General features: G+C 44.1%; 10 protein-coding genes across 15 annotated transcripts; 5 read left to right on the top strand and 5 right to left on the bottom strand.

Moving 5' to 3' along the window:
- The first annotated feature begins 559 nt into the window (after positions 1 to 559).
- On the top strand, positions 560 to 1,206 carry LOC108007763 (neuropeptide-like protein 31). 2 transcript variants are annotated; one of them, XM_036815807.3, is made up of 2 exons: positions 560 to 917; positions 971 to 1,197. In XM_036815807.3, exons 1-2 carry the CDS (start codon positions 614 to 616, stop codon positions 994 to 996), a joined length of 330 nt encoding a protein of 109 aa, XP_036671702.3. In that variant the 5' UTR covers positions 560 to 613; the 3' UTR covers positions 997 to 1,197. The 2 variants fall into 2 exon arrangements, with proteins under 2 accessions (XP_036671702.3, XP_016927007.3); XM_017071518.4 differs by having other exon boundaries at positions 565 to 917; positions 997 to 1,206.
- Positions 1,207 to 4,407: 3,201 nt separating this feature from the next.
- P5CDh1 (delta-1-Pyrroline-5-carboxylate dehydrogenase 1) lies at positions 4,408 to 7,480 on the top strand. Its single transcript, XM_036815325.3, has 8 exons — positions 4,408 to 4,540; positions 4,714 to 4,881; positions 5,078 to 5,551; positions 5,683 to 5,854; positions 5,914 to 6,101; positions 6,159 to 6,381; positions 6,448 to 6,815; positions 6,869 to 7,480. The coding sequence occupies exons 2-8, from the start codon at positions 4,817 to 4,819 to the stop codon at positions 7,101 to 7,103; spliced, it is 1,725 nt and encodes a 574-aa protein (XP_036671220.3). The 5' UTR covers positions 4,408 to 4,540; positions 4,714 to 4,816; the 3' UTR covers positions 7,104 to 7,480.
- A 1,205-nt stretch (positions 7,481 to 8,685) lies between these two features.
- Nopp140 (nucleolar and coiled-body phosphoprotein 1) lies at positions 8,686 to 12,658 on the bottom strand. 3 transcript variants are annotated; one of them, XM_017084699.4, is made up of 4 exons: positions 12,452 to 12,658; positions 10,780 to 12,243; positions 10,324 to 10,482; positions 8,686 to 10,091 (listed from the first exon to the last, which is right to left on the bottom strand). In XM_017084699.4, exons 1-4 carry the CDS (start codon positions 12,548 to 12,550, stop codon positions 9,663 to 9,665), a joined length of 2,151 nt encoding a protein of 716 aa, XP_016940188.4. In that variant the 5' UTR covers positions 12,551 to 12,658; the 3' UTR covers positions 8,686 to 9,662. The 3 variants fall into 3 exon arrangements, with proteins under 3 accessions (XP_016940188.4, XP_036671313.3, XP_036671312.3); XM_036815418.3 differs by having other exon boundaries at positions 8,686 to 9,559; positions 12,452 to 12,655; XM_036815417.3 differs by lacking the exon at positions 10,324 to 10,482 and having other exon boundaries at positions 12,452 to 12,655.
- A 724-nt stretch (positions 12,659 to 13,382) lies between these two features.
- Positions 13,383 to 15,126, top strand: LOC108017610 (uncharacterized). The gene is made up of 3 exons (XM_017084702.4): positions 13,383 to 14,112; positions 14,172 to 14,868; positions 14,927 to 15,126. Exons 1-3 carry the CDS (start codon positions 13,562 to 13,564, stop codon positions 15,047 to 15,049), a joined length of 1,371 nt encoding a protein of 456 aa, XP_016940191.4. The 5' UTR covers positions 13,383 to 13,561; the 3' UTR covers positions 15,050 to 15,126.
- A 356-nt stretch (positions 15,127 to 15,482) lies between these two features.
- On the top strand, positions 15,483 to 16,638 carry LOC108017627 (uncharacterized). Of its 2 annotated transcripts, none has more exons than XM_036815860.3 (3): positions 15,483 to 16,066; positions 16,124 to 16,455; positions 16,508 to 16,638. In XM_036815860.3, the coding sequence occupies exons 1-3, from the start codon at positions 15,715 to 15,717 to the stop codon at positions 16,583 to 16,585; spliced, it is 762 nt and encodes a 253-aa protein (XP_036671755.3). In that variant the 5' UTR covers positions 15,483 to 15,714; the 3' UTR covers positions 16,586 to 16,638. The 2 variants fall into 2 exon arrangements, with proteins under 2 accessions (XP_036671755.3, XP_016940217.4); XM_017084728.4 differs by having other exon boundaries at positions 15,484 to 16,066; positions 16,524 to 16,638.
- On the bottom strand, positions 16,464 to 17,791 carry LOC108017626 (putative nuclease HARBI1). Its single transcript, XM_017084725.4, has 2 exons — positions 17,496 to 17,791; positions 16,464 to 17,439 (listed from the first exon to the last, which is right to left on the bottom strand). The coding sequence occupies exons 1-2, from the start codon at positions 17,708 to 17,710 to the stop codon at positions 16,593 to 16,595; spliced, it is 1,062 nt and encodes a 353-aa protein (XP_016940214.4). The 5' UTR covers positions 17,711 to 17,791; the 3' UTR covers positions 16,464 to 16,592.
- A 730-nt stretch (positions 17,792 to 18,521) lies between these two features.
- Positions 18,522 to 19,083, top strand: LOC108017628 (small integral membrane protein 8). The gene is made up of 2 exons (XM_017084729.4): positions 18,522 to 18,721; positions 18,788 to 19,083. Exons 1-2 carry the CDS (start codon positions 18,623 to 18,625, stop codon positions 18,944 to 18,946), a joined length of 258 nt encoding a protein of 85 aa, XP_016940218.1. The 5' UTR covers positions 18,522 to 18,622; the 3' UTR covers positions 18,947 to 19,083.
- eIF2A (eukaryotic translation initiation factor 2A) lies at positions 18,968 to 21,855 on the bottom strand. 2 transcript variants are annotated; one of them, XM_017084722.4, is made up of 4 exons: positions 21,704 to 21,854; positions 20,369 to 21,533; positions 20,038 to 20,315; positions 18,968 to 19,707 (listed from the first exon to the last, which is right to left on the bottom strand). In XM_017084722.4, exons 1-4 carry the CDS (start codon positions 21,741 to 21,743, stop codon positions 19,277 to 19,279), a joined length of 1,914 nt encoding a protein of 637 aa, XP_016940211.4. In that variant the 5' UTR covers positions 21,744 to 21,854; the 3' UTR covers positions 18,968 to 19,276. The 2 variants fall into 2 exon arrangements, 1 of the variants encoding a protein (XP_016940211.4); XR_001767823.4 differs by having other exon boundaries at positions 19,358 to 19,707; positions 19,767 to 20,315; positions 21,704 to 21,855.
- Positions 21,856 to 22,716: 861 nt separating this feature from the next.
- On the bottom strand, positions 22,717 to 23,780 carry LOC108017613 (matrix-remodeling-associated protein 7). The gene is made up of 2 exons (XM_017084706.4): positions 23,568 to 23,780; positions 22,717 to 23,509 (listed from the first exon to the last, which is right to left on the bottom strand). Exons 1-2 carry the CDS (start codon positions 23,697 to 23,699, stop codon positions 23,135 to 23,137), a joined length of 507 nt encoding a protein of 168 aa, XP_016940195.3. The 5' UTR covers positions 23,700 to 23,780; the 3' UTR covers positions 22,717 to 23,134.
- A 320-nt stretch (positions 23,781 to 24,100) lies between these two features.
- On the bottom strand, positions 24,101 to 25,692 carry CycH (cyclin H). The gene is made up of 5 exons (XM_036816105.3): positions 25,294 to 25,692; positions 24,811 to 25,012; positions 24,529 to 24,757; positions 24,358 to 24,469; positions 24,101 to 24,298 (listed from the first exon to the last, which is right to left on the bottom strand). Exons 1-5 carry the CDS (start codon positions 25,605 to 25,607, stop codon positions 24,181 to 24,183), a joined length of 975 nt encoding a protein of 324 aa, XP_036672000.3. The 5' UTR covers positions 25,608 to 25,692; the 3' UTR covers positions 24,101 to 24,180.
- Between the last annotated feature and the right edge of the window lie 1,752 nt (positions 25,693 to 27,444).

The following is a 27,444-nucleotide window of genomic DNA, read 5'->3' as shown; positions in this document are numbered from 1 at the left end:
CCTCACAATGAACTCTCGGCCAATGGCCAAGCTAATCGCAGTGGAAAACCCGAAAACCAATATGGTTCTAATTGTATCAGATTTATCATGGTTGACCTCATCCGAAGGGCGTTGATGAGCGTTGACCACGGTCCAGGCCGGCAATGAACCTCAAAGAGTGGAAACCACCGAACGCACATGACGAAGCGGACCATCAACCAATTTTAAGGTTAATGACTGTGTTTACGGAAAATAAATGTGAGCTCTGCCGAAAAAAAATGGGTAAGTAATTTAAATTGATAGCAAAACGACATGAGTAATCGAGGAGCTGCCCAAAAGGGCCCACAAAGTTTTGTTATGATTTGTTCCATTTTAGTTACCGCCTACTAAATACGTTTGAAATGCGTTTATATGGGGATTTCAAAATATTGCGTATACGCCGCTTGGGTCATGCACGAACGAGCAAACCAAGCAGCCGCTGATGGGCGGCCGATTAAGCTCCATTAAAAAAGCGTTTTATGCTTTAAAAATTGCAAACATTTGGCGGCGCTCTCTATAAAAACAGTTAATGCCGGACTTTTTCCATTCAGTCAACGTTCGAGGATTACACGCCACAAACACGGCCAGCACAGTCATGTCAGCGAAACAAACGAGCAGTTGCCTCTGGTTGGGATTGGTCCTGGTCGCGATGCTTCTGCAGCCTTCCGAGTGCCAGTACTACGGATATCCCTTCGGGTACGGAGGTGCCAGTGCAGCAGCGGGATCGGGTTATGGGAACCTCTACGGCAGCGGCATGTACGGATACCCCTACAGCTACGGCGGATATCCGTACTACTCGTACCCCGGCTACAACCCCTACTCCATGTTCGGCGGAGGAGGTGGCTATGGGCAGTACGGGTACCCCTATGGAGGATATCCCTACGGCGGCAGCGGCACGAGTGAGTAATCCGACTGCGCGTTCCCTGTTCTTTGCACCCAAGTAATCTTCAAGTGTTCTGGACCTGTTTTCTTCTCTAGACGTGGCCTACGCCAGCAGCAGTGGAGGATTCGCCACAGCCAGTGCGGGCGGAAGCGGGTACTACGGCTGAGAGATCAGTGATATTCGCGTCCTAAGCTAGTTTTACTGTACATACTGGTTAAGTTTTCCTACTATTTAAGTGTGTTAATCTGAATAAATATAATAGTTATGTAATTCGTAAATAAAGACAAAAGTATTTGATCTAAAGGGTGTTCTTGCCTTGTTACCTTAAGAAAACTCAGGCTGGGATAGAAACAATTATTAAATAAAAAACTATCCTTAAATGTATTTATGCTACGCCTATTTGATGAAATCATTTCATGAAATGACGCACGAAAGATGACAAAGAATTCAGTATCAATCCATGAAATGCTGAGGCACAGCCTGCTTTATTCTACAGAGCTCTTTACAAATATTAAATAATCTGAGAGTTCAGCTGATCATTTCATAAAATTGTCTATTTTTATTTCATCTGTAGGAGAATGCATAAGTTCATAGCATAAACATAGTATTCTCATGAGAAAACCTGGTTTATTGGCTATAACCTTGCAGGATACAATGAAAAAGATAATAGAACGTAGGGAAAGTGACGAACGTTTCGTTTTTTGAATGTCACTTTTCCAAAAATAAATATATTTCAAAGGTTTAAATGCAGAAAGTTGCTAACATATATTAAGCTTAATCCCGTTGGTAAAATTCCAGCAGAGTTAACTACTACCGCTCATGGCGTAAACCAACATTTTTTAAGCTTTTAAAAGTTGAAGAGTAAGTAACTGACAAATACAATACATTAAGAGTCTATGCATATGTAAAAATTATATATTTTTCTCCAAGAAAAGTCAAAATTGCACAATAATGAAATACAAATTTAACTTTAAACTTTAAAAAAATGTCTTCTGCAGTTCTGAGTTTAAATTAAACAAAAAAAGGTTTTCAATTTCTACTTTCTAAAAAATAGTTGTTTTAGTTATCAGCTGTTGAAAAGAAACAAATATCGAAATAATAAATAATCACACCCTACAAGGTACTGTTGGAAACAATAGAATAAAACACAAATTACCAAGAACTGTTGCTAAAGATCTTGTTAATACGTCTATATATTTAGCCTACTTGGTTTTGATCTGGCCGTGCTCAAACCTTTACAACTAAATTAAAAAGGTTTCCTAATTTATGCTCCGCCGTTTTATTTAAAATTATGTCACGAACAAATTAAGGGAATTCCTGGTTATATTATTGTAAATACATTGTCGGCACGATAAGAGAAATTGGTTTTAAATGTTAAAAACTTGACCTTCTACGACTTATTCAATTTAACATATACCCCCACTTAGATTTAAAACAACGTAGACCAAAGGAAAAGTGCAGCTTGGCCACATTTTATTTGCGACCGAATTCGAATCGAGCGCAATGTTGGCGCCCACTCGATGTCTTGGGTTAGTGTTGAAAAGTGCGCGGCACAAGAGGCCATGAATATATCGGTCTGTCGATAAGTCCCGGCCGTTAGCCAATTCGACTATTTCGAATCCTGTTCGCTGTATCCTGGTTCTCCAGTTGTTGCTGTTGTGTGGCCTCGTATGGCGTATGGCCTCGAGCCTTGTCCGACGATTGTCCGGAGGAGAGTGTCAAGGATAAGCATTCCACTGCCAGCTCAGGTCTTATTAAAATACAGCTGTCCAAGAGTTCAAAGAGCCGGACGGAAAAGAAATCCAAGCCGGATGAAGAAAAGACTGATTCTGAGGACGAAGAGGATGTTCTGTTAAGACGCGATCAAGAACGAAGTCGGTAAGTCTCAGAAGAAAAGTAAGCTTGGTTAAAAATCCAAAAAAAATGATTATTTATCATGTAACTGGAATAATGTTTTCTAGATCGAAGTTCCGTGAAGAAAATGTTTCTCTTAAGAAGCAATACCAAATGGATAAGCAGAGAAAAGATAAACTAGTTTCGAGTGGACTAGAGAAAGAAGCAAAATCATCTAAGATCAAAGGTCCAGCGAAAATTTTTTTAAGTCCAAGGAGAAGTACACTGCTAAAAAGCAGGTAGACTTTACTTTAATTTTCCAATTTTGAATTCCCTCGCGAAGTAGAGGCGGGCGACTTGTCGATACTCAAGATACTTTGTTCCGATACTTTATACGATAGCGGTATCCCATCTCCAACCGGCCGTTAGCCAATTGGACTATTTCGACCAAAAAATAGTCTCGCAAAACACAAAAGGAAAGCACAGACGTCGCGCTCTCCGCCAAATTCCGCCGCCGTCGCCTGAAAACTAACACAAAGTAATCCCAAAATCAGTGAAAAAATCGGCGAATAATAGAATTTAAAGGTGGAAAATGGGATAAATAGCCTGTTTAAAGGGGAAGGCCAAAAGGCGGCATAAAAACATTGCATTGCGTAATTGGGGCCAACAAGAAAAACAACTAAAAACACAAAGCCAACTGACTGCATTCTAATGCGCCTGTGTGTGTGTGTGTGTATCTACAGCTGAGTTGCAAATTTATTTGTTATTTATTTGGCCTCAAAAGGCAACTTACTTACGTGCTTGCTGTGTGCTTTTTGCTTTTTGCGGATGAAAATCAATTTCTTTAATATTGCACAGTGGATTGTACTTGACGAGTAGTGAATAGAAAGAGGAAGACAAAACAGCAAAAGTATGCTTACGTTAAAAAGTGCTTGCTCCACATTTTCGCCGCCTTTCTCCCTCACTCCTCTGCCGTCTCTTTCCCTCTCACGGGGCTGCTCACGCGCACCGTGGGGTGTTTTTTTCACTTTTTGCGTACCGCTCCTGCCCTCGCACCCCTTACCCACTGTTTGAGCAGCTTAATTTCATAAATCAAGGCAGCGTCAGTTAAAAAACAACAAGAACTACTTCTGCCCAAGTCCCCTTCAGAACCCCTTTTCTATCTTTCTCGTTTCGGCAATGGGAAATTTCCGTACCCACCGCACAGTGGGAATAGACAAATGAAATTACCCGATTGCAATCGGTGCTTTTATGGGCAGTTAATTCAGTTTCGAGCCCAAAGATGATGGATAAAAGCACAGACAAACTTTCATACCTCAAACTTAGTAAAACTGAATAAATATTTACCCAGATATCACACATCTAAAACTAGAGTTCTTTTAAGCACAACCTTAAACCGCTTCAGCCATACTAACATTTTAATAATTAAGACTATAAAACGAGCGTCGTACCTAAATCAATTTAAATTTTTTGGACTAACATAAACGTTTATTCTAAGACAACTTTTAAATTCTAAAAATATCAATTATACAGTTTATTTATTTAGTTACTTATCATTCAAAACAATGATCATTATAATAAGCATCAAATAATAATAATATAAGTGTACCACCTTTTACACGCACCTCTCCCACTGTGCGCATCGTAGACAGAACAGCTGATGCCCGTCAAATTTTATATAAAAGCGCTTTGAGTGCAAGTGTGAGTGAGCGAGGGAACTTGGATATCGATAAAAAAATAAACTAAAAAGAAACCAGTCATCAGTTCAATTGACAAACATTCCAGTTGATCTAGAACTTCTCGGCAGTACGTATATTTTTGCCTCGCAGTGTCGCCTTATCTGGGGGAGTGTCTGGGGCTTCACGTTTGGCTGCTTATCAAAATCACGCGACTCAGCGCGGACCCCCAATGAATTGCCAAGGTTGCTGATAAATGAATACTAATCAAAAGTTTGTTCGTTCCGCTGGCTTATCGCCCAGATAGCAAAATTCTAGGTGGCACGAGCCGACGACGACAAAGAACCCATAAAGACCGCTTATATAATTCGGCAGCGAAGCAGGCAGGCCCCCAAATCCCGACAAGATGTTGCGAGCGCTACGAAGTTCTTCCTCCAGATGCTCCAGTCTGCAGCAGAGCGTGATGAAGAGGTAATTTACATCGATTACTTACAAAGACTTTGGAAGCACCTATTCTAGTACCTAGAAATCATTTTCAATCTAATAGGTATAAAGTCCACCTTATTCGTGTTATAAAGAATTATATAATTAATAAGGTATTACTTTTATAATTCAATGATTTTATTAGTTTCTGATTACTCAAAACTCAATTGATTATGTTTTCCAGCTACTCTCGCAGTCTGGGCTCCGTTATACCAAACCTCAACCTGAAGGACTTCCCGATCGTAAATGAACCGATTCTGGCATACCGCAAGGACTCGAAGGAGCGCAAGGCCCTCGAGCAGGCTCTGAAGGGCACGTCCTCGAGCTGCGAGGATATTCCGATCGTGATCGGCGGCAAGGAGTACAAAACATCGGAGGTGCGCTACCAGGTCATGCCCCATGACCACCAACACAAGCTGGCCAGCTTCTACTACGCCGACAAGAAGCTCATTGAGAAGGCCATCAAAACAGCCGTGGAAACGCAGCCCAAGTGGGACCGTGTGTCGATCGCAGACCGTCTGAATATCTGGGAGAAGGCGGCTGATCTAATGGCGACGAAATACCGCCAGGAACTGAACGCCGCCACCATGCTGGGTCAGTCCAAAACGGCTATCCAAGCGGAAATCGATGCGGCAGCGGAGCTGATCGACTTTATACGGTGAGTGACCAACAATACATTACCATCTATAAGCGACAGTTGTACTATTTCGTGTGTGTTTTACATATATAATAAAGCTCTTATAATCAGTCCTTTTGATTCTGAAACAAAATCCATATTTTACATCGCAGAATGAATGCCTACTTTCTGAAAGAGGTCACTAAATATCAGCCCATCAGCGAGGACATCAAGGTCACTAAGAACTCTCTGCGTTATCGTGGCATTGACGGCTTCATCGCGGCTGTCAGCCCCTTCAACTTTACTGCCATCGGCGGCAACTTGTCCTACACGCCAGCTCTGATGGTAGGGCTAGTCTATCCTTGAAATTTCCAATAAAGTAACCATCACCTCCTCTTTCCCAGGGCAACGGTGTGCTGTGGAAGCCATCGGACACAGCCATGCTGTCTAACTGGCTTATTTTCAAAATTATGCGCGAAGCGGGAGTGCCCGATGGAGTCGTTAACTTCGTGCCAGCCGACGGGCCCGTGTTTGGGGACACCATAACCGCCAGTCCACACCTGGCCGGCATCAATTTCACCGGCTCAGTGCCGTAAGTAATTGTCGGTCTATTGATTTTCCTATTGTAACCCAACCCTTCCGGCGACAGAACCTTCAATCGCCTGTGGAAGCAGGTGGGCAACAACATTGACAAGTACGTGAACTTTCCCCGCTTGACTGGTGAGTGTGGCGGCAAGAATTTCCACTTTGTGCATGCCTCAGCCGACGTTGAGTCGGTGGTGACATCCACGATACGCTCGGCATTTGAGTACTGCGGTCAGAAGTGTTCCGCCTGCTCCCGCATGTATGTGCCGGAGTCCCTGTGGCCAAAGGTAAGCTCAAGGGCATCATATTACGATGTTTTCACCATGCTGATCTGTTAAACCCCTCACCTGCAGATCAAGGAGGGCCTACTGTGCGAGGCGTCGAAACTGAAGATCGGCGACGTTCAAGACTTTAGCAGCTTCACGTCGGCTGTGATTGATGACAAAGCATTTAAACGCATTACGGGCTATATTGAGCATGCCAAGAAGTCCTCCAACCTCGAAATTCTCGCTGGCGGCACGTACTCGGACAGCAAGGGGTACTTCGTCAATCCGACCATTGTTCTCAGCAAGGATCCCAAGGACCGCATAATGACCGAGGAGATTTTCGGCCCCGTACTGTCGATTTATGTGTACAAGGAGTCGGACCTCCTTGAAACCATGAAGCTCGTGCACACCTCAACCAAATTTGCTTTAACCGGAGCAGTATTCGGCCAGGACGAGTAAGCCGAGTCCCCAAATGAAATAACCTTTATTTTATAACATTTTCTTTCAGGGAATTCGTCAAGTGCGCTCTGCAGGAGTTCAAAATGGCCGCCGGAAACTTCTACATCAACGACAAGTCCACTGGATCCGTGGTGGGCCAGCAGCCATTCGGCGGTGGTCGAATGTCCGGCACCAATGACAAGGCCGGAGGACCACATTATATTCTGCGCTGGACGTCTCCGCAATCCATCAAGGAGACTTTTGTGCCTCTGCGTGATGTCAACTATCCATATATGTGCGAATAAGCTGAATGAAGTAGGATGTGAATGGGGAGTGGGATGAGAATTAGTAGAAGCAGAAAAAACCGACAGGAATCTCATATAACTACTAACTATATAAATATATATAAATGTATTTTGTTGAAATATTTTTAAACACCACCCCATGCCCTACCCCGTAACACCTATCTACTTCAGTTAGCTACAATTCGTATACACACACACTCTAAGAATCTCAGAACTACCATGAGTATGCCTCAGAAAAGATTGTAAATTGATATGCTGATACCTTTCGAACCACAAACACACCGTGACATGGATATTTTAAATTAATACTATGTAAAATCATTAATTTAACGTACGATTTACGCAATGTGATTATTTAATTATATGATTTATAATTACATGGCCCGTCTTTTGTTTTTATCTATACCGATATTACTCGTGTTCCGTAACACCCTTTCCAGTTATAAACTATATATGCGCGTCTATGTACACACCTAAGTATGTGAAAGCAAACACTTGACAATACATTTTGATTACTAAATGTGGAAGATCATGAAGAGATAAATTGAAACCTAGTTACATATAACGTAAGCATCAAATTCATATAAATAAATAAATAAATTTCAATGCTAATGGATGTATTTCTAACGCCCATAACATACCTTTACTTTACTGATTTATTATATTATTAGACCAATAATTATATCCAGCTCCATTGCATTTTAATTATTTTCCCTGAGAACATTGACTATTTTTAAAATATGACAACTATCATTTTTATTTTAAAAATCACAAGTTAGGAATGATTTTCTACTTTTATCAAAAAAATCAAAACTAAGAATTTTTTTTATTGCGGCTTCACAGTGATGAAGATATGCGCCGCATTCTCAACCATATTTTAGAGAAAACCTTGATTTTTACTGCTCTTTGTTATTCAAATCGAACAAACCATACACTTTTTCAAACTGAACCCTTTTTATTACAATACAATGCTTACTTGAAATTAAAAACTTAACAATTTTAATTTGGATAGTTTCGGCAAAATGCACGTAAATGCTTAAATATTTTTCGTTAAATTAATATTCAGAAATATTAAAAGAAGCTATACCCCAAGTAGCAGAAACTATGATCGAAGGCAGCGAAGCTTCATTTATTTTTTCGTATATTCCTATAAAATATATATAACATATATAAAATATATTGGTACGATCTGTCGCGTTCGGGCATTCAATAAAAATAAGACTTGGCAAAGTTTCATCGCGTTAGCTTTAAAATTGAACGGACAGACAGCCATGGCTAGATCGACTCGTCTCGTCATGCTGATCCAGAATATTTTTACTTTATGCAGTCGGAATCGATGCAAACTTCCGACTGAAATTATAATGCCTCACTGTGATTTTTCTGTTATCAATAACTTTTTTTGGTGTTCCCTGCTATTCAGGGATTTTTTTTCAGAACATTGCAGCCTCCCCCTTTCCTTTGTTCTAATAGTATTTTCTTGTCCCCTGAATTATTATTTTTTGCAGGCGAAAGTTTCGAAAGTTACTTCGAAAGATACTTGAATTACTTTTGATTTTTATTCTGGAATAAAAACTACAATAGATTTAGTTTTTAAAAAATACTTGTATTTCTTTCCATTTTACTTAAGTTGAACTAATTTTATTGTTTGTCCACTTGGACAAATTAGTGATCTAAACTTTGACATATTGAAGTTCTGACTGGATCTTACATTATTACGATTTGGAACCAAAAACTGGTTATCACCACAAATTAACGGAAAATGTATTGAACACTAATCGAATTAGGCAGTCGTTCTGTTTGGTCAAGCGACTGACAAATCCGATGGGTGTTGTTTTTGATTTTTAATAAACCTTTTTAAATAGAGAATTACAATATTGGTTACATAGAGGCAATACAAATAATGTATAAGTATTTACGTCTAAAAAGGTTTATAAGAAGTCTTCCGTCTACATCCAGAGCGATCAGAGAAAGAAGTTGTTGTCCGCTAAAGTCGTAATAACCATTACTAAAATGCGTGAATATGTAACTAAAAAGTTGTCCTGGTCACGGTTTTACTGTCCGCCAGTTCGTGTGAATCAGTTCACATTCCGGGGTGGCGCACAAATCTGTCCCAAACAAGTTGGAGAAGATTTACGTAGCACCCCAGATGTGCGTACTACCGCGAGTCAAATTAAAAGTTTGGAAAGATTTTACAAGTTGGCGAAATTATTGCATAAAGGAACTATTCTACATAGTTACTCCTGTTGCTTACTGACTAAACGTATCCGTTAGAATATTGATTATTTCATAGTGTATGTATAAATCTAGTCAAATTTTATTGAATTGACTCCTATGTCAATTTGGCCGCCTCGATAGCTGCCGCGCTTCTTCTTGGTCTTCTCGTGTTTGAAGGACTTACCGCGCGTGTGCTTCAGGTCTTTGTTGGCCCTCTCACCCCAAGATCCGGCCGCGTTTTTCTATCGTGGTTTACAAATAATATAAACAGGTTAATTCGATAACATAACTGCATCTAGTGTGTGTGTGTGTGTTTGCGGGTGGGTGGCGTTAACTAAGCTATCTCTAATTATCGAAGGTGATCTTCTTGTTGGGCTTGGGCGCCGACGAGTCGAAGGATTTGTTGCCGAATCCACCGCCACGTCCGCCTCCACGGCCACCGCCGCCGCGTCCGCCGAAACCGCCACCTCCACGGCCGCCTCCACCGCGTCCTCCGAAACCACCGCCTCCTCCACGGCCGCCACCTCCACGTCCGCCGAAGCCACCACCGCCTCCGCGGCCACCACCTCCACGTCCGCCACCACCTCGACCTCCTCGCTGGTTGTTGTCAAAGCCTCCGAAGCTCTTGCGATCGCCAATCTTCTTGAAGCCGCCTCCTTCACCGCCACCCTCGCCGTTGTTCTTGTTGGTTTCCCAAGTGCTGCGATCCGGGCGTCCGGAGAACCCTGAACCGCCCCTGCCGCCGCGTCCGTTGTTCTTCTTGAAGCCGCTGTCCTGAAAGGAGAGAAACGCCAAAGAGGGCGAACCACAAATTAGCAACGATTTGAAATGCATGTTCAAAATAAATCAGGAAAGTGCCACAAGTGATTTGAGTTTTCTACGCGGCCCATCTTGCTAATTTGTGTGTCCGCCTCTTCTCGGCCTCTCGGAAAACCCCACCCCATCTTCGCCTGCTCCCCAAACACACACACCCACACGCGGGACTCAAATCCATTGCGGCACTCACCTTAGCCTCGAAGGACATGTCCTGGACTCGGGAGTCCACCAGCACATCCTCGGTGCGAACCCGCCGGAAGGGTGACCGTCGGCCACTTCCCCCTCCGCTATTGTTCAACTGATTGTTTCGACTATAGTTGTTGTTGGGTGTGGAGGCGAATTCATTCTTCTGCGAATGGCAAATAAGTAAAATATGAACTTTCTGGACAGGATTCGGACAAGTGGTGGAACTCGCGGATTTGACTTCCTTTTAGTAGAATTTTTATTAGTTTTTCAATGATAATTCTGTTAATTAAAGAATGTACTTTAGTTTAAAAATCATGCTCTACGATCTTATGAACAATGTTTTCGACGTTATAAAGGAACGTATATGTTCCGAACAGGAATATTTAATTAAGATAAGTCCGGAGGTCCGGACTGCAGATAACCATAACATAAAGGCCTGTAATAAAGCACCCCGACTCACCTGCTGATCTCCGGATTTGACAAAGTTGTTGTACTTCTTGTTGGGGGTAGCCTCGTCCTGGTCTCCACCACTTAACTTGCGCTTCTGACCGGCCTTCGGTCCGCCATTGGCCACGGCCTGGGGCTTGACCTCGCCGGACTCTTCGCCAGTGTCACTGTCGTCGCTGCTACTCTGCTCCTTCTTAGCGGGAACAGCTGTCTTCTTGACAGCTGGCTTCACCGCTGGCGTCTCATCGTCGCTAGAGTCCTCACTGCTCGAGGCGGCAGCCTTGGCCGGAGCCTTGGGAGCAGCCTTGGCCGGCTTATCGTCCTCAGAGCTGTCGCTATCGTCCGACGAGTCCTCTGAATCGACTTTCTTGGCGGGAGTAGCCTTTGCAGCAGGCTTGGCAGCCGGTTTCTTAGGAGCCTCCTCCTCGTCAGAGTCGCTGTCTTCACTTGATGTATCGGCCTTCTTGGCCGGTGTTGCCTTTGGTGCAGCAGCTACCTTCTTGGGTGCCTCGTCTTCCGAGGAACTGTCATCACTAGAGGAAGCAGCCTTCTTAGCTGGAGTCGCCTTGACCGGCGAGGCCTTTACCGGAGCCGCCTTCTTGGGTGCTTCGTCCTCTGAAGAACTGTCTTCACTGGAGCTGTCAGCCTTCTTGGCAGGAGCAGCCTTGGCTGGAGCTGCCGCCTTCTTAGGTGCCTCGTCTTCCGAGGAGCTGTCCTCGCTAGAAGAAGCGGCCTTCTTGGCAGGGGCTGCCTTGGCCGGAGCCTTTGCTGCGGGCTTCTTATCGTCATCGGAGTCGCTGTCCTCGCTGCTGGAATCGGCTGGTTTGGCGGCAGGCTTAGCAGCAGGCTGGACTGCAGTCTTCTTAGCTGCAGGCTCGTCATCGGAGTCGCTATCCTCGCTGGAAGACGCGGCTTTCTTGGCCGGTGCAGCCTTGGGTGCAGGCTTGGCTGCTGGTTTGGCCTCCTCCTCTGAGCTGCTGTCTTCGCTGCTGGAGGCGGCCTTCTTGGCAGGTGCAGCCTTAGCCGGTGTGGCCTTGGCGGCGGGCTTTGCCTCCTCCTCGGAGCTGCTATCCTCACTGCTGGAGGCGGCCTTCTTGGTGGGAGTCGCCTTGGCCGGAGCTGGCTTGGCTGGTGTCGCCGCCTTCTTAGGTGCCTCTTCCTCCGAGGAGCTATCCTCGCTGGAGGAGTCTGCCTTCTTGGCGGCGGGAGCAGCCTTGGCCGGAGTGGCCTTTGTCGCCGGCTTCTCCTCCTCGGAATCGCTGTCTTCGCTGCTGGAAGAGGCTGCCTTCTTTGCGGCCTTGCCGTTTGTCAGTGGAGCTGCTGGCTGCTTGGGAGTCGCATCCGCCTCAGAGTCTGAGTCGCTGTCATCGCTACTGTCAGCCGCCGTCGCTTTGATGGCCGGGATCTTGGTGGTGCTCTTGGTCTGGTAGAACTGCAGAATCTCACTCAGCTTCGGCGTGTTCTTAGCTACGCTAGCCTGGGGGTTGGAAAGAGGAAAATGTTGTTGGTTAGCGAACACGTGGTCACGGAGGCGGATTGGTATAACAGGTGGGCGGGTCAAAAGGGATCCGATGGACCGATCGGGAGACCGGCATCCTGGTCCTGCTCTGCGCATGCAGATGGCCCCTGTTTTCGGTGCATCCGAATCGAACACGCTGCACTTGCCGCCTTGCATTGACACTCACCGCCTTCGTCTTCTGCTGGAAAACCTTGGCCAGGTTCTTGTCCTTCGACTGCAGGTACTCCAGAACGATCGCATCGCTTAACTTCAGCAGGTCCGTCATGATTGTTTAAACTATTTCTCTATATTTTCGGTCCGCACTTAATTCTTAGCCGCACGCTCGTCACACAAAAAATGCGCACACACACGTGTTTTCAGTTTTCACCGGTATGGCAGCTCAAACCGGCGGCCGCGGATTTGGCCACTCTGCTATTCGTGGCTTTGAAAGGTTTTGCAACACTTATGGCACAGTAAATATTCCTCTGAATCGACATAGCAGTTCTCTAATAGTTTAAATTTCGGACAATTTTTTTTGTTATAGAACACCTGATAGAATAATCAATACTCAACGATTCAGCAATTCAACAGCATGACGAATAAACCTGGGTATTCCCTAAACTATTGAACAGCTGTTAATACTGTTAGGAATTTCAGCAATTCAACAGCCTCGGGGCTGTTGAAAATTTTGTTTAGTTGCTGAAAACCAGAGTTATCGCTGGTTTAGAGTAAAAGTAAGTGGGTAACTCTAGTCATTTGTAAACCTGGAGGAATTGCCATCGTATAAAATATGCAAGTAAAGGATATCTGATAGGATGCTGCCTGTTAGCAGTTCTAATAGTTTAGTTTTTTGGCTTATTCTCGGCGTTTTCCTTAATCTTAAACATAATCTTTGGTAAACACAGCCTGGCAATTTAACAATATGTCAAACAGCAGACATCTTAAAATTGAAAATTCAACAGGGAACTTTTAGGGTCGTTCCCTTAATTTCTGAAATTTTATGTTGAATTTTCAACAATTCAGCAATTCAACAGTTTAGGGAATACCCTGAATATTTAAGTAGGGAACAACGGTCGTGTGACCCTTAAACGGTTGGTTTAACGGTATATTTAAACGCTTCACCCACGGTCACACTGCGGGGGAGGGAGAAGGAGGTGCCGTATTTTTGTTTGTTATTCAATTGAGTTGCTTTTCCTAGAAGTATCCAGAGAACTGCATGTAGACGTATAAATATATATTATATACCTTGATTCGAGCAAAACACAGAAGGCCTTTAGTCCGGTCAGGTAAAAAGGCCATGGCTGCCAAGCCGGTTCCCCAGATCCTGCGGCTGAACGACGACTGTCTGGACGAGATCTTCGACCGCCTGCAGGACCTCCCGACCGAAGTGTCCTTCGCGAAAACCTGCCAGCGACTGCAGCACATCTGCCTGGCCAAGTGGCGCACCAGCCGTGCCTACGAGCACCTCGATCTGGACAAGTGGCGGGAACTGCTTCCCAACTATGAAGATCTGGTCTACTTCCTCACCCAGATGCGACCGCACATTAGGGAGATGTCGGTCAGCAGTTGCCTGTGCGCCGTTTTAAAGGATCTGGATGAAATGCACATTGCGGAGCTGCCCCTGGTGGCCAGCTTCTACTACGACCCCGAGGACGTGGACTGCTATCCCTCGAACCGGAGCATCCGCAAACTGGCCCAGCTGCTGCCGGGACTGCGTAAGTTGCGCCTCACCACGCCCATCGATGGGCGGTACCTGTCCCACTTCCAGCAACTTCAGGAGTTGCATCTCTACGAGGATCAGCACAAGGCGTATGAGCTGCAGCAGGAGTACCTGGAGGAGGTGTGCCAGTAAGTAGGGATCCACAGGTGCTGGGTCTTTCGCAGCTCATTCTACATTTGCTCCTCAGGAAGCTGCATGATCTGCGGGTTCTGGACATTCGGACGTACGACATGATCAGTAAACTTCAGCTGGGAAACTGCCTGCCGAGCCTCAGGAACCTCGTCGTTCTCAAGCTGAATCTGGCCACCTTAAAACCCATTCTGCCTGCCGTGTTAGAGCTGCCCTCCCTCAGAAAACTTGTGGTGCTGCTGGACAACGAGTGGCACATCCCACCGCTGGTCAGTCCGGACAGCTATGACCACAAGATCCGCGAGGTCAGCGAGTTCTACGAGATCATGGAGCGAATGGCAAAGGACATCGTGGGCTTTGCCGTGGACGGCTACTACATGCCCCTGGAACCGGGCTGGGATGAAAAGCTGCCCATTTGGACGCATCGCAGGCTGAGGCGCATGGCCATTTGCAGCTGGACCCACCCGGCAGACTACCTGGAGCGCTATACCTGTATGACAGATCTTCAGCTTCTCTGCCTCCGCAACTGGAACGACCTGAGCGACGATATTCTCATAAGATTCGTGGAACTCTGTCCAAGACTAGAACATCTTGACGTGTCCTACTGCCGAGATCTTACGCCGAACTTTCTACAACGCGCCCTGAGTGTCCTTAAGCAGCGAGAACCTTACAAGCAGAAGCCAGGATTTGGACGGTCGCCCCCTTTGCAGCTCTACTATGAACTCAGTGGGTTCGAGGATTTTGTGGATAAAGCGGTAACTAACTACTAACTAATATTGCACCATGTCTGTCTAACTCATTTATCCACTGCAGAATCTTAAAAGCTCTCCGGAATATCGGGGTTATATTATTTTCACAGCCGACTTTCCCGTTGACTCGGAACGGGGACTAAGCTTTGTGGACCGGGGCTACCAATTTGAATTTGACTGCCCTTAAAATACATATGTAAATATACAAACATATATACCTAAAATATTTATTATTAAAAATTATGTTGCACAAAAGAAAAAAAATGGTTTGTTGTTCCCAGATCCGCGAAATCAAAACCGCAGATTTTATTTACTTACATTTTTTTTAAATTTTAAACGAAGACGTAGGCTTTTTCTTAAGGGCCGACTTGATTAATCGAATATATAACCGAGAACTCAATTTTTGAGGAAAGCGTCCTTGGACAATCTTTACCGATTGTGATTTGACAAGAAGAGATAAGAAATTGTTCATTAATATTACCCTTCTACGTGACGGTACAAAAATAAATATATGTTGAGAAATCGGACCATTTAGAGACATTTAGCTTTAAAATAGCTAGGCGACAGGAATACCCATAATAGCACGTTCACTGTGATTGGCAACCATAACATCTGTTTCGCTTTAACTAACAGGTATAATTCTAACTGAGAGGTTGTTCTGTGTTATTTGCTAGTTTACCAAAATGTAGTTAAAAGAAAGCGAAAAACTAATACTTCTTGATATCTGCTACATTATTTAGTCTAAAGATTAAGTAAACTACTCAAGAATATTACTTTTTAAAAACGTATCTGGATCTTTCCCAGAAACCAACGCTTGAGAGAATTCTCATAGTGGTCTGAACAATAGTGGAAATGAATAGCCAAAGAAACAAATTTAAGCGTGGTCAAAATTTTAGCACGGAAGAAGAGTTTTTGCTCATCACTTTGGCGGCCGAGCAGAGAAATATTTTCGAAAATAAGAAAAATGATGGCGTGACTTGGAAAGAAAAGGAATTGGCCTGGGAAAACCTGGCGGTCACCTATGCGAGCAAGTCTGGGGTTCAGCGCAGTGCTCTGAGCCTCCGATCCAAGTACGAGAGCTTGAAAAAGAAACTTGCAGCTGGGCTGCCGTACGGACAGCCTCCCAAAACACCGTCGGTTGCCGAAAAACTCCGACAAGTTCTTGGAGATGAGGACACTGGTGACGAAAACTCAGACAGCGACTGTAAGTATAGAGCATTTATTGTATTTAAGGACATCCTTTAAACGATATATTTTGCAGGTATTATGAATGAACTACAGACTGACGGATCACTTGGAGACATAATCGAGTTCAATGAAGAGAACTCCAGTGAAAATGTGACTTCCAAACCTAGAACTCCTATAGCCTTTAAGGCGAAACTGGTTGCCCCACCAACTGAAAGGACACAGCCCAGAAGAGATTTTGACAGTCAATTTCAAGAGGAAAAATTACGTTTGATAAGGGCACAGCGTAGATTCTATGAACAAGAGAATGTACGAGCGCAGGAAAAGCATCTGGAGGAAATGGAAACATTAAGTGCGAAACGCGAATTGCTTTATTTAGAAATCGCTGAAAAGAAAAGGAAACTCAAGGTAAGGAATTAGGCGTTTGCATAATTTTAATTATTATTTTCTACCTTATTAGTATTACTACTTTACAGGACTCTCCGAAGGAATGACGCAGATTATTCTTAGTACACAGATTGTGCCAAACCTATGCTAATAGTTCATCACCTCTCAAAATATTTACTTATTAAATTGTTTCTATGATGCCCATCGACGAAATGTACCTCTTCATCAAATTCCTCGTCATCCTCAAGCGAGTCGAAAGGGAATTCCTGGTCGATAGGGGCTGGAGGTAATGGGTCTTTCTCCTGGATGGCTATATTGTGCAGCACAGCACATGCAACGATTAGCACTTTCGCAGTATCAATATTAATTCGCATTCCGTAAGACAGCACCGGAAATCGTTGTTTCCAAACCTCAAAACATCTGGAAACGGTGTTGCAGGCTGGTATTTGGGACTCGTTATAAAGTTTTTCTGCCTCTGTTGTAGGATTTTTGATGGGTGTCATCATATATTTGCTTGATGCGTACCCCTTTCCCAAAAGGAAGTTATTTTCGAATTCACCGGTTTCCCACCTGTGCTTCAATCGACTGTTGTCAAAGATGGTGGTATTATGGGTTGATCCGGGCCATCTTACAACCACATCTTGGATAATCAACTGCGCACTCGAAACCGCCTGGACATTGAGTGAGAAGTAGCCTTTTCGGTTGCGAAATTCTTCGTCTTGGTTTTGACCTGGGGATTTAATCCGAATATGCGTGCAGCCGACAGCACCCATCACATTGGGGAATTTGGATATTCTTTGGAAATCTTCAACGACTTCATCGGGGTCTCCAAACTTTATGTATTCTCTGGACAGTGCGGCTATGTTCAGAGAAACTTCCTTTACCGCTCGACACGCGGAGGATGTGCTCATCTTGTGCTCATCACCAACGGCCACTAAAAAATTTCCACAGGCATAGAATCGTAGCGCCAACAGCAGTTTTTCATCGGGACTCAGGGCATAGTTTCTGGAAAAAGTAAATGCTTGAATATATAGTACTTTCATCGAAAAACACTCAATTACCTAGATGTTAGGTGCTCCATCTTCTTTCCTATTTTTTCCAAAAGTAGGGAGCAAGTAGACTTTGAAACTCGGAATTTAGACACAAACTCATCATCTTCCATATCCTCAAGAAAGTTGGGTCTGGTTTGGTAGACTCTAGGTTTCCGGGGCCTTACTGATACTTCTTCATCAGAGTCTTCCAACGAATGAAGGTATATGGCGCGACTTAAATTCATTTTTAATAAATTTGTTTAGAAAACATTGACAGCTGTCTGCTCAAAATAGTATTTTTGGTGAATGGTTAATATGCCGACTGGTCAGCTGTTGCAAGAAAAAATAGGACCTTGCCATCTGGAAATGTCCTAATTATTTTTTTGTGTTTCCAATTTATGGCTTTAAAATTATGATTTTAAAATTACGTAATCGGATTAAATAATCAAAATTGTACAATTTTTTGATTGTAAAAATGTTTATTTTTTTTATTCAACGAAGATTCTGTTCCCATATAAAATATTAATCTGCTATTCATTAGATGGAGTTCAATTTTGACTGTCCAAATATTGCTTTGATTACAGACACTATGTTTAATTTTTTTTTTATTTTTGGTAAGCGACCCCATTAGCTAAATAAAAATCGCATTATACTATATTTCAATTTAAAATATGACATTTTTATTGGCTCAATAGTAATTGAAAATAATTTAATTTATCATTTTAAACTGCCTATTCTTCTTCTGACCAAAAATATAAAAACTACTTTTTTCGAAGGTTGCATGGGACAGGTGAAGATCAAACTAAACAAAGTAACAATTTATTTAAAATACTTATTTTTAGTCCTTATTTTATTTCGCTCAAAATTTATAAATCGTGGGCTCTTAAAAATCGTAATAATCATTTATTAGATAAATATCAGATCTATTCCTTATGGCATAACTGAGAAAAACTGTTTTTTTTTCGCGTTGAACGACAGTTTCCCTTAGTTCTCAGCAATTTGTACTAACACTGCAAGCTTCACTGTAGCTGAAATGAGAGGTATTTTTCACTTCAAGGGTCACACTGCTCCAATGTTCCACTCTTTTCACATGTTTATATTTACAAATTTATTGTGCAATAAATTCTCCGGGTAATTGAGTTGAGCTAGGGAACACGATGAGTGAGGGTAAGCAACAGAGCCCGGGCGATGGCATCCGCTCCATGCGAAGCACCGGAGTCTTCCGTCTGATCAACTTTGAGCTGTACACGAAGCCGGTAGGGACATCTAAACTGGGGATATTAACGACCCTTAGATTACTAATCCTCCATTCCCATTCTCAGAACAAAATCATCATGGGCCTGGGACTAACCGCTTTTGCCGGGGTCTTCGGGTACATCGCCTACATGCGGTACAAGTACGAAAGTCTGGGATACTATGTGGCCGTCCAGGAAAACGGACAGGAGAAGTTCATCAAGAAGAAATCGAATTGGGAGCAGTAAATCCCTCACTCTGAACATCGGTCTTGGTGGAAACATCTTTATTTACTCAGTAGCACAATTTGGTACATAAATTTGTTGTTTGGGAGAGACTGCTTGTTTTGCCAAAAAATAGTTAAGAAATCACAATAGTAGAAAAATGTTTTTAACTAGAAACTTATCGCGGCAAATGGGGGCCACAAAGTGAGCGTAAAACAGCAGGAAGGGACGGACAGGAGGTGGAAATGGAGTGGAGCTGAGAAGAGGTGGTGTATCACAATCACAAGAGTAATTACTCCTCGCTTCCCTATCCTTCATCTCGCCGCCGTCGTCGTCATCGCTTTCATCGTCCTACTAGGCTGACAACTTGAGAGCCTTGAGCTCGTCCAGGTACAATGCTTCCATCTTAATCTTGTTTAATTGGTTCAGCTCTAGGTTCTCGCCCTGGCTGCGGCGCACCTTCAGCTTCTTGATGTCCGACAGCTTCTTGGCGACGCTGCGGATCTTGCGGTCCTTCTCGCTGATGTTCTGCCCATTGGCCTGGCCCTGTCCCTGGGGATTTTCTGACTGATCGACGGCGTTGTTCTGCTGGTACTTTGGTCTGGGAGTGGGCTGCTGCCTCTGCTCCACTTTAGGCACCGAAACGGAAGACTGCCGAGCACCCAGATCACCTGGCTCAGCCACTTCGGCCGGGACAGATTCCGCATCGCCGCCGTTCACGTTTACATCCTTCCTAGCACTCCGCTGCTTGTTCTTGTTGTGCCTCTTGTTTCCATTGGCACCACCTGCAGGCGAAATAGAAATGCAAACAGCAATTAGCAAACACACAGCCGAGCCTACTTACGGCCGCGTCAGTCCCTAATCCTAATGGCATGTTAATACAGAATGTGTGGAGGGGTGAAAATAGCTGACAAGCTTCGTGAGTCTGTGAACCTAGTAGCGTTTGTGCTGGTAGGGACGATAGCGCCGGTTGTGGCGGCTGGACGAGGACCCTGTAGTCGGCGGACCCTCGCGGCCATTGGCCCCCACCACCTGGCACAGGCCCTGCTCGCTCCGCCGCATGATCGGATTGTCCAGGTCGTATTGCCTGTGCCAAAACTTCCGCGTCGTATTACCTGCTGCTGCTGCCGGGGCCAGTCCGGGAATACTCGGCTGGGGCAGATACTTCTCCGGATTCTTGCCTTCCTTTAACAGCCGCAGATGGGGCGGTGTGTAGGCCTTCTTGCTGGCCTCGGGTTGGCTGGATTTAATGCCCTCGTGCTTTGCCTTGGTGATCTTTGGCTCGCTGAACGTCTTGTCAGCGAACTGCTGCCACTCAATGCCCAGCAGCTCCTGGCCCTGCGGCCACATGGTCTCGTGGAGCAGGGCTCCCGAGTAGTGGTACACCTTGAACCTGCAGTACGTTTATGTTAATGTAACGATGTGAACAAAGTCTAATCCACTTACCCGTTGCTGATGCGTAGCCTGGGCGCCGTGGTGGCCGTAATAAACCACTCCCCGTTCGGATGCCACTCGAAGACCGTGGTGTCGGCGCACTTGAGGTTTGCCAGTTTTTCACGTTTGGACACATCCCACACCTCGACGGCTCCGGGCAAATTGCCGAAGCCAGCGAGCACTATGAGGTTGCCGAACGGATTGAAGTACGCGCAATTGCGCGGCCCCTCGCCAAAGTCGAAGACCACATCGCATTTGAGATTGTAGAGGGCCGCCTTCGAGGGCATGAACCCGTAGACGACCACAAACTCAGTTGCCTTGGGACTCCACTTTACGCAGTGGACCGGACCCTCCTTGGAAAGGGGCACTGAGCAGGTGTCGCCCTTCGTGGCCATGAAGTGCACCGCCTGGTTGCCGTAGTACGAGGCACCGCTCTTGTCCACCTCCGTGCTGGTCAGAAGCAGCAATCCACTGCCCCGCTTGTTCCACAGCATTTCGACGCGGTCCGCTTGGAAGAAGCTTTTGCAGGCAACGGTCTGGTTCTGGCCCAGTGCTGGGTACTTGTAAAGCTTGCACATGGAAGGAGCGCCCTTGGCGCCTGGCGTGTAGAAAGCCAAGAAGGGGGGACAGTTTCCGGGGCCCAGCGACAGCATTCCGCCGCGACTTCCTCCGATTTTGCGCGACGTGGAGGCAAATCCCTTGTCTGCTCCCTCGCCGAGGTCATAGAAGAGCGCCTCGCCTCCAACGACCAGGGCGAAGATGGACTCGTCCGCCGACCAGGAGGGTTGCCAGTCTGTCTGGTTCTTCTGGACGATGGCGAACACCTCGGCGCCGGTGGCCACCTCGTAGACGAGCAGGTTGGGCGAGCCCTCCGGCCGGTCCTTGGTGATGGCATAGTGCTCCCAGGTGCACAGGTAGCTGCCACGTGGCGAGAACTGGAGGTAGAAGGCCTTGGGCCTGGGCAGGACGCACTTGACTGGCCAGCTGGCGGCGCTGTCCTGGCTCACCTGGAGCACCTTGACCTCCTGGCCATTGGAGAAGGCGAAGTACCGGCCGTCGGAGCTGAAGCAGATCGAGCGGGAGCTCTTCGTCTCCTCGCGGGGCAGGTGGGGCTTGTGCTCGTAGGGCTGCTTGGGGCCCGCCGTGGACCACAATTCCACGCCCACGCTAGAGCGAACTGTGGAGGAGATTAGCAGAAGTGGCCCCGATTAGCAGGTGGAAACACGAGGTCAAGGGGTTCTGGATTTTTCCGCCAACGCGCCCAGCGAAAGACTGCTTTTGATGCCCCACGGACTCAGCAACATCCTGGAGACCAGCTGGTCAGGATTGCACCCGGAATATACTCACTGGCAAGGGTAGGAACAACCAGATCCGCAGCTGCAGCCATTGTCTTCCAATCTCACACGCACACACACAGAGCTACAGAGCTACACGCACGTCGATGTTGTTGTTGTCTCTGCTGCAGTCAGTGTTGGTAACGGATTTGTGGTCACACACGGTTGCCGTGTACGCGGTGTATCGATGAACGATAGTCAACATGCATTGGCGCCACAACGACAGGTTTAACAAACCGAACCGAACGTTTAGAACTGCAACAAAATGTCTGCTCCACGTGAATTTAAAAACATTTTAGTACTAACAATTTCGGAACTAAAACGTCAGGGATGTGAATGGTCCAATCGAAGGTGTGTTGATTACTAATACTTTCCGTACTAGACCTACATTTTTTAAAGTTCAAAAGGAGATTTCGGCCATTGAGTTAATTTTATGGTTGTTGACTGGCTTAAATCTTTGAAAATGGAGTTTGTATGTAACAGCGAACAAAAATCGAACAGTTTAGCAATTGTTTTTAGAGGGGTAGAGACTCGACCTGTCCAGACTGTCAAGACAAGACTCGAGATCTGCCTTATAGGCTCTTCCCACAGAGTCCATCACTATGAAACATAACTTTCGTAAGATGTATTATTCCTGCTCTTGTTTTATAAAATAGCATAGGACAATAGTTTAAAACCATCCCGAACTTTAAAAGCCACATTCTTCGCTGGAAATTTCTGCGGGACGGTCGACCCCTGCTCCACCCTGGTTTCGAAAGATTGTCACGTAGTGAAGGACACGTTTCGATCCTAAAAAGTATGTAAAAAGTAGCCATGTCCGTCTGTCAGTCCATTTTAATGCCGTTTGCGAGCTCAGCTTAAGAGCTAGCAATCCGAAACTTACTTCAATAAATCGGTCCAATCCCATCCGTTTATCGGATAATGATCCAGAGGCTATTAGCGAGCCATGTTCAAGGTAAAGGTATGCCTAGTGATCATATGAAATTTATGTTGTCCATAACCAAAAACTGGTAAAAACAAATACAATTTCAACACAGATTTACATTCTTTATTCAACGAATACCTTTAGTAATGAAACTAAGCCTATAAAAGAGCAATTTAAAACTAACCAACGGATTTGGCAACTAATTATGCGAAAATACTTAAGTTATTCTACCGATTACTCCCTAAAGCAGCTTAAACCATCGAAAAATAGACATTAGTTCACAAGCTATTTAGACTCAAGTTCAAGTTCGCGTATTAAATAAATAAGAATTTAATTACATTAGGAATTCTTTAAATACTGCAACATCACAAACTCATAAGCTACTTTTCTTTAATAATGACGGTCCTACTCTAAGTGAGCGGCGTATGGTAGCAGCAAATAGGGAAATTGTAAACATTTAACTAATAGATCACACGAGTTTCTGCCTTCAGGTAAGCTGAGCTTTCGTTTCCCTTCTCTTCAGCGGTAAAGACGCACCTGCTGCTTAAGCTCCTGATCGCTGATGCGATCCTGAAGATTCAGTTCCGCCTCCTGTCTGCGGAGGAGGTCGAAGATGGCCGCCAGCTGCTCCCGCTCGATTCGGCGCTCCTCCTCGATCTGGCCTGGAGTCAGGGCCTTCTCCATCTTGTGCTGGAGCCGCTTGGCCTTGAGCTGGCCCATCAGGTGGTTGTAGTTGTGGCCGGGGAGCTGTTCCTCGATGAACTCCACTTCGCTTTCGGTGGAGTTCTCCTCGTAGGCCTCGTCGTCGTCGGTTTCCTCCCCCTGAGGAGTCCGCGACTCTGAATCCTCTTCATCGCGCGGCTCGTCGGCTCCCAGTCCCTCATCCTCCAGTTCCTGCAAGTTGGAAAGCCAAAATAGTCAGAGAAAAGCCACTTGTTTAGGCAACACCCACGGTTTTGTCCTTGAAGAAGTTGGCGAAGTAGAGTGCGATCAAAACACACAGGAGCAGGGTGATCAGGGCCACCGAATAGTGACCCGGTAATCCAAGGAAGAGGACATCCAGTGAAGGAAGTATAGCCTGCATTCTGTGTTTTCTTTTGTTATTTGTTGTGTTTAACTTCTCTATTTTTGTTTTCCTTCTGGCGCAGTGTGACCGCAGACTGCAAGCGAAATAATCCCAATTGGCGCTGAGATTTTCTTAAATCATTAAATTTAAAGTTTTTTATGTATTTAATTAGGGTCGTTACATTTTTTGACTTATGTTCATAAATATTGTACGTAATAAATGTATCCCAGTTTTTGTTTCACTTTTATATGCTTATCCATCCTATACATAAGTAGCTGCAATTGCTGAGACTATCAAAAGACAAATTTGATTCTCTGAAAAGATTAAGGAAAAGTTCTTCTTCTTCTGTAAACAGGTCGCCTTAAAATAAAATATAATCCAAAACTAGTCAGAGACAGCTGACATAAATTTTAAATAAATTAAATAAACCGTGATACTTTAATATCATGAAATCCATAAAATATAACAGCTTCAATCACGATAGTAAATATTTATATAACTATTGGCTTATATTCATTGCAGATGTATCCGAACTCACATCGGCAATGTGGAACGAGGCATCTTCGGCAGGCATGTCATCCTCATCGGTGTACAATCGACGCAAACGCTCCTTATACCTATTAAAAATATGAATGTTATTAGAATCTGGAGACCTTATATGATTAATTTATCTCACAGATCGCTATCCGGATTGTTTGCCTGATTGCGGCACTTATCCAGCTTCTTTTCAATGGCCTTAACCTTGTCCCGATCAGGTTGCTGATATTGCTTTACCATAATACGGATTTCTGTCAGGAAAAGCAAAAGATGTATTTAGGAGGACCCCTGTTTTATAAGATGATCTTACTTCTCACGGCATCGATGAGGCCGGGCAACTTATCTCTGGCGGAAACGAATAGAAGATCCGTCACATAGCTATCAAGATTCTCCTGTTCCCTGCTGGCAGCGTGAAGAACGGCAGCCAATGCAATCTGCGAGGGTGTGTGCAGAAGACAGGCATCCGTGTAGAAAGTGGAGTCAATGAAGCTATCAATGTGTGGGCGCAACCGCTCAGGATTTTGCATATTGCTCCGGGTCTGAAATAAACCAAAAGGTAGATATTGATGATCTCAATTTCAATTCAACTCACTTTTATATCTATTAGGAACCCTTCGATCGGTCTGAATGGATTGTGTATGGTGAGGTAATAGTTGAGCTGACCAATCAGGAGTAGTTCATTTGACAGCACTATGTCCGTGGCCTTGTTCCTATCGCCCTTGATGTTGTTGACGAATTGGTTGATAGATACGTTGAACTCCTCCACTTTGCAGGCGACAAACACACATGTGGCTCTGAAAAGATCTTGGGTTTAATACTAGTACATTTACATTTCTGTTTTGGTTTTCAGATTAGGCTAGGTGCTTTACGCTTTGCAAAATGAGTGGGATTTAAAAACTGCTGGTTCTTAGAGAACCTTATAATGTGGTGAGAATCTCCTTATAGAACATTTTTGTATACTTTTGTTAAGTTTATGGAAATTGAAAGAGGGTCGACCCGATAGATGATACAAACTGTGTGTGTGTATCAAAAGTACTGAAAACCGAAACACTGGAAGTAAAAAGGACATTATTACAGAATCTCTTTGGGATGATAGTCCATAGGCGTGTTGTTCAGGTAGAATCGTTTGAAGTAGTGGAAGGCCGTGCCCACCACGCACTTGGGCATCGGAGGATCGAAGCGGCGACAGAAGTCGAAGAGGTAAATCTCGTACTGCTTCAGCAACAGGCGCTCCTCCGTCGGGGTGAGGAAGTGCTCCTCGAGGTCGCGGCCCTGTGCCTCCTCCTCATGGCTCTCGATGTACTTGTTGTTCTGCTCCACGCGGAAGTCCATCAGCTGACCCTCGTTGGCGAATGTCCAGGACCTCTTCTGTGAGCTCACGGGATACATTTTGCATATTATTCGGCAATTTGTAAATTAAAAACAACTCCAACGCCGCAAACTTTCAGAAAGCCGGCATAGTGTGACCAATCGCAGTACGAGGAAATAACTCCACAGAGCGTATATGTTCGTTAAACTGCTTGAAAATATTGCGGGGATTCGTGTATTGAGAACAATCGACACGTCTGGTAAAACTTTTTTTTTATAATCGTTGTTAAAAAACGAATAATGAAGGCGAAAAGATCTCTAATCCTTTCTAAATTTTTAGGATGCCTGCAAGTGTATTAGGTCAAGTGCATAATTATTTTTCGTCACTATCCAAACGTCTGTATGTTGTAGGTGTGACCGTCACTAGTTCGTTTACCTCGTTAAGAGGTTTTCTTGTATCAGAATTTGTGATTTAAACATTCATGTAATTTGTCTACTTTTTACATTAGTTGCTAGCAGTGGTAAATGTTATTTATTTAGTGGAAACAATACATTAATAAGTTTTTACTTTCGGACTACATTTTCCGGTTCTTAAAAGCATAGAACTAAAGAAATAAACTTAAGCAATTGAACACAAACTTAATGATATCAAAATAGATAGAGACAGCCACACAAACAAATAGATTGGTAAAATTAACCAACCATAACCATAATAGTAAAGCGGTCCCCAACCATCGAATCGTCAATTTTAAAAACCGTTTAAAAAGGGTAGAATGGACCCAGCCCATGGATTGTAGTTAAATAATTATTTATAAAGTTATACAACCTAAAAAACAAAATAAAGTGCAATAACACTGCGTTGAAGTATAAATGCCCCACGCTGTTAGTCTAGTTTTATTTTTACTGAAAACACGCGTCGGGTTACACCTCATTTGTAAAAATCCACTGCTCAGTTCAAAAGTTATTCTAAAACAAGATTTTAAGTGACTTTCCAAAGTAAAAACTTGTTTCCCTTTGCTTGTGTGTTTTGTATGAATCCCTATTTGTTTGGTATTTTGGGGATCTGGTAAGATAGAAAACTTTTTTTAGATACGACGTTTGAAAACAGCCGCAGTTTGTCGGGAAATACATTAAAAAAAAAACAGCTATATTTTTAAGGCTTTTAGTTTCTAAACAACAAATGTTACTGATACGTGGCAAAGGGCGCTGAAAAGGTAATTCAATTTTCTATTCATGCTTCCTTTGCATAAATTGTCTAAAAATAATATATTTAATGTTAAAGCTAAAAGTTTTTAATTTTAACCACTTTTGGCTATTTTCAGAAATCGTGTCAAACATTTTCTTTTTAATTTTAAACTATATAGGCCTTGAGATTCCTCAACTTTTGATATATAATACTTTTTTCCATAAACATTACTGTTTGGAAGGTTGTTATGTGCTAAACGACAAAAGAATACAGAAATTACGAATTTAACAAAGCTGTTTACATTAAGACAGATAACGATAGGCACAAAATCGATACACGACTATCGACGACTCGTGAGTTCAGGGAGTCGTGCAGCTGAGTCAAATCATGGAACTGGTTCCTTAAACCGGATAAGTCCCAAATGAACCGAAGTTTAAAGCCGAAACATTTGAGTGGTTTTTGGCGAGGAGAGGCTTAGAAAAGTGAAACAAGCAAGGGTAATTAAAGGGCGAAAATAAGTGGTTACAGACGGTACTGTTGGCAAGAAAAATATTATTAAAAGAAGTCAAGTTCCTACCCAGTGAGTGATAAAACCAATACTTCTTGATGTGAGTGGAGTTAAAATTTAAATATTTATAGAATATTCCGTGAGGGATAAGCCTGGATCAGGAAGATAGATTTATATAAGGAGAGACGAAGACCAGCCACCAGGAGTAGATCAAAATTTTCAGC

Source organism: Drosophila suzukii, chromosome 3, assembly GCF_043229965.1.
Source record: "Drosophila suzukii chromosome 3, CBGP_Dsuzu_IsoJpt1.0, whole genome shotgun sequence".
Taxonomy (NCBI): Eukaryota; Metazoa; Arthropoda; class Insecta; order Diptera; family Drosophilidae; genus Drosophila; species Drosophila suzukii.
Note: the sequence above shows the minus strand (reverse complement) of the source record. Positions and strands in the feature narration are given on the sequence as shown.

What these genes read in the sequence shown, in the direction of transcription:
- LOC108007763 (XM_017071518.4), top strand. Translation starts at nt 614, where the DNA reads ATGTCAGCGAAACAAACGAGCAGTTGCCTCTGGTTGGGATTGGTCCTG. An exon ending in CTACGGCGGCAGCGGCACGA is followed by an intron (nt 918 to 996) that starts GTGAGTAATCCG and finishes TTTCTTCTCTAG; the next exon opens with ACGTGGCCTACGCCAGCAGC.
- P5CDh1 (XM_036815325.3), top strand. Translation starts at nt 4,817, where the DNA reads ATGTTGCGAGCGCTACGAAGTTCTTCCTCCAGATGCTCCAGTCTGCAG. An exon ending in GAGCTGATCGACTTTATACG is followed by an intron (nt 5,552 to 5,682) that starts GTGAGTGACCAA and finishes TTTACATCGCAG; the next exon opens with AATGAATGCCTACTTTCTGA. An exon ending in AATTTCACCGGCTCAGTGCC is followed by an intron (nt 6,102 to 6,158) that starts GTAAGTAATTGT and finishes TTCCGGCGACAG; the next exon opens with AACCTTCAATCGCCTGTGGA.
- Nopp140 (XM_017084699.4), bottom strand. Translation starts at nt 12,550, where the DNA reads ATGACGGACCTGCTGAAGTTAAGCGATGCGATCGTTCTGGAGTACCTG. An exon ending in TCCAGCAGAAGACGAAGGCG is followed by an intron (nt 12,244 to 12,451) that starts GTGAGTGTCAAT and finishes TCCAACCCCCAG; the next exon opens with GCTAGCGTAGCTAAGAACAC. An exon ending in TCAAATCCGGAGATCAGCAG is followed by an intron (nt 10,483 to 10,779) that starts GTGAGTCGGGGT and finishes TGCCATTCGCAG; the next exon opens with AAGAATGAATTCGCCTCCAC.
- LOC108017610 (XM_017084702.4), top strand. Translation starts at nt 13,562, where the DNA reads ATGGCTGCCAAGCCGGTTCCCCAGATCCTGCGGCTGAACGACGACTGT. An exon ending in TACCTGGAGGAGGTGTGCCA is followed by an intron (nt 14,113 to 14,171) that starts GTAAGTAGGGAT and finishes TTTGCTCCTCAG; the next exon opens with GAAGCTGCATGATCTGCGGG. An exon ending in AGGATTTTGTGGATAAAGCG is followed by an intron (nt 14,869 to 14,926) that starts GTAACTAACTAC and finishes TATCCACTGCAG; the next exon opens with AATCTTAAAAGCTCTCCGGA.
- LOC108017627 (XM_036815860.3), top strand. Translation starts at nt 15,715, where the DNA reads ATGAATAGCCAAAGAAACAAATTTAAGCGTGGTCAAAATTTTAGCACG. An exon ending in CGAAAACTCAGACAGCGACT is followed by an intron (nt 16,067 to 16,123) that starts GTAAGTATAGAG and finishes TATATTTTGCAG; the next exon opens with GTATTATGAATGAACTACAG. An exon ending in AAAAGAAAAGGAAACTCAAG is followed by an intron (nt 16,456 to 16,507) that starts GTAAGGAATTAG and finishes CTACCTTATTAG; the next exon opens with TATTACTACTTTACAGGACT.
- LOC108017626 (XM_017084725.4), bottom strand. Translation starts at nt 17,710, where the DNA reads ATGAATTTAAGTCGCGCCATATACCTTCATTCGTTGGAAGACTCTGAT. An exon ending in ATGGAGCACCTAACATCTAG is followed by an intron (nt 17,440 to 17,495) that starts GTAATTGAGTGT and finishes TACTTTTTCCAG; the next exon opens with AAACTATGCCCTGAGTCCCG.
- LOC108017628 (XM_017084729.4), top strand. Translation starts at nt 18,623, where the DNA reads ATGAGTGAGGGTAAGCAACAGAGCCCGGGCGATGGCATCCGCTCCATG. An exon ending in TTGAGCTGTACACGAAGCCG is followed by an intron (nt 18,722 to 18,787) that starts GTAGGGACATCT and finishes TCCCATTCTCAG; the next exon opens with AACAAAATCATCATGGGCCT.
- eIF2A (XM_017084722.4), bottom strand. Translation starts at nt 21,743, where the DNA reads ATGGCTGCAGCTGCGGATCTGGTTGTTCCTACCCTTGCCA. An exon ending in AGGCTACGCATCAGCAACGG is followed by an intron (nt 20,316 to 20,368) that starts GTAAGTGGATTA and finishes AACGTACTGCAG; the next exon opens with GTTCAAGGTGTACCACTACT. An exon ending in GGCCCCGGCAGCAGCAGCAG is followed by an intron (nt 19,708 to 20,037) that starts GTAATACGACGC and finishes TTTCGCCTGCAG; the next exon opens with GTGGTGCCAATGGAAACAAG.
- LOC108017613 (XM_017084706.4), bottom strand. Translation starts at nt 23,699, where the DNA reads ATGCAGGCTATACTTCCTTCACTGGATGTCCTCTTCCTTGGATTACCG. An exon ending in ACTTCTTCAAGGACAAAACC is followed by an intron (nt 23,510 to 23,567) that starts GTGGGTGTTGCC and finishes TCCAACTTGCAG; the next exon opens with GAACTGGAGGATGAGGGACT.
- CycH (XM_036816105.3), bottom strand. Translation starts at nt 25,607, where the DNA reads ATGTATCCCGTGAGCTCACAGAAGAGGTCCTGGACATTCGCCAACGAG. An exon ending in TATCATCCCAAAGAGATTCT is followed by an intron (nt 25,013 to 25,293) that starts GTAATAATGTCC and finishes AGATCTTTTCAG; the next exon opens with AGCCACATGTGTGTTTGTCG. An exon ending in GGTTCCTAATAGATATAAAA is followed by an intron (nt 24,758 to 24,810) that starts GTGAGTTGAATT and finishes GGTTTATTTCAG; the next exon opens with ACCCGGAGCAATATGCAAAA.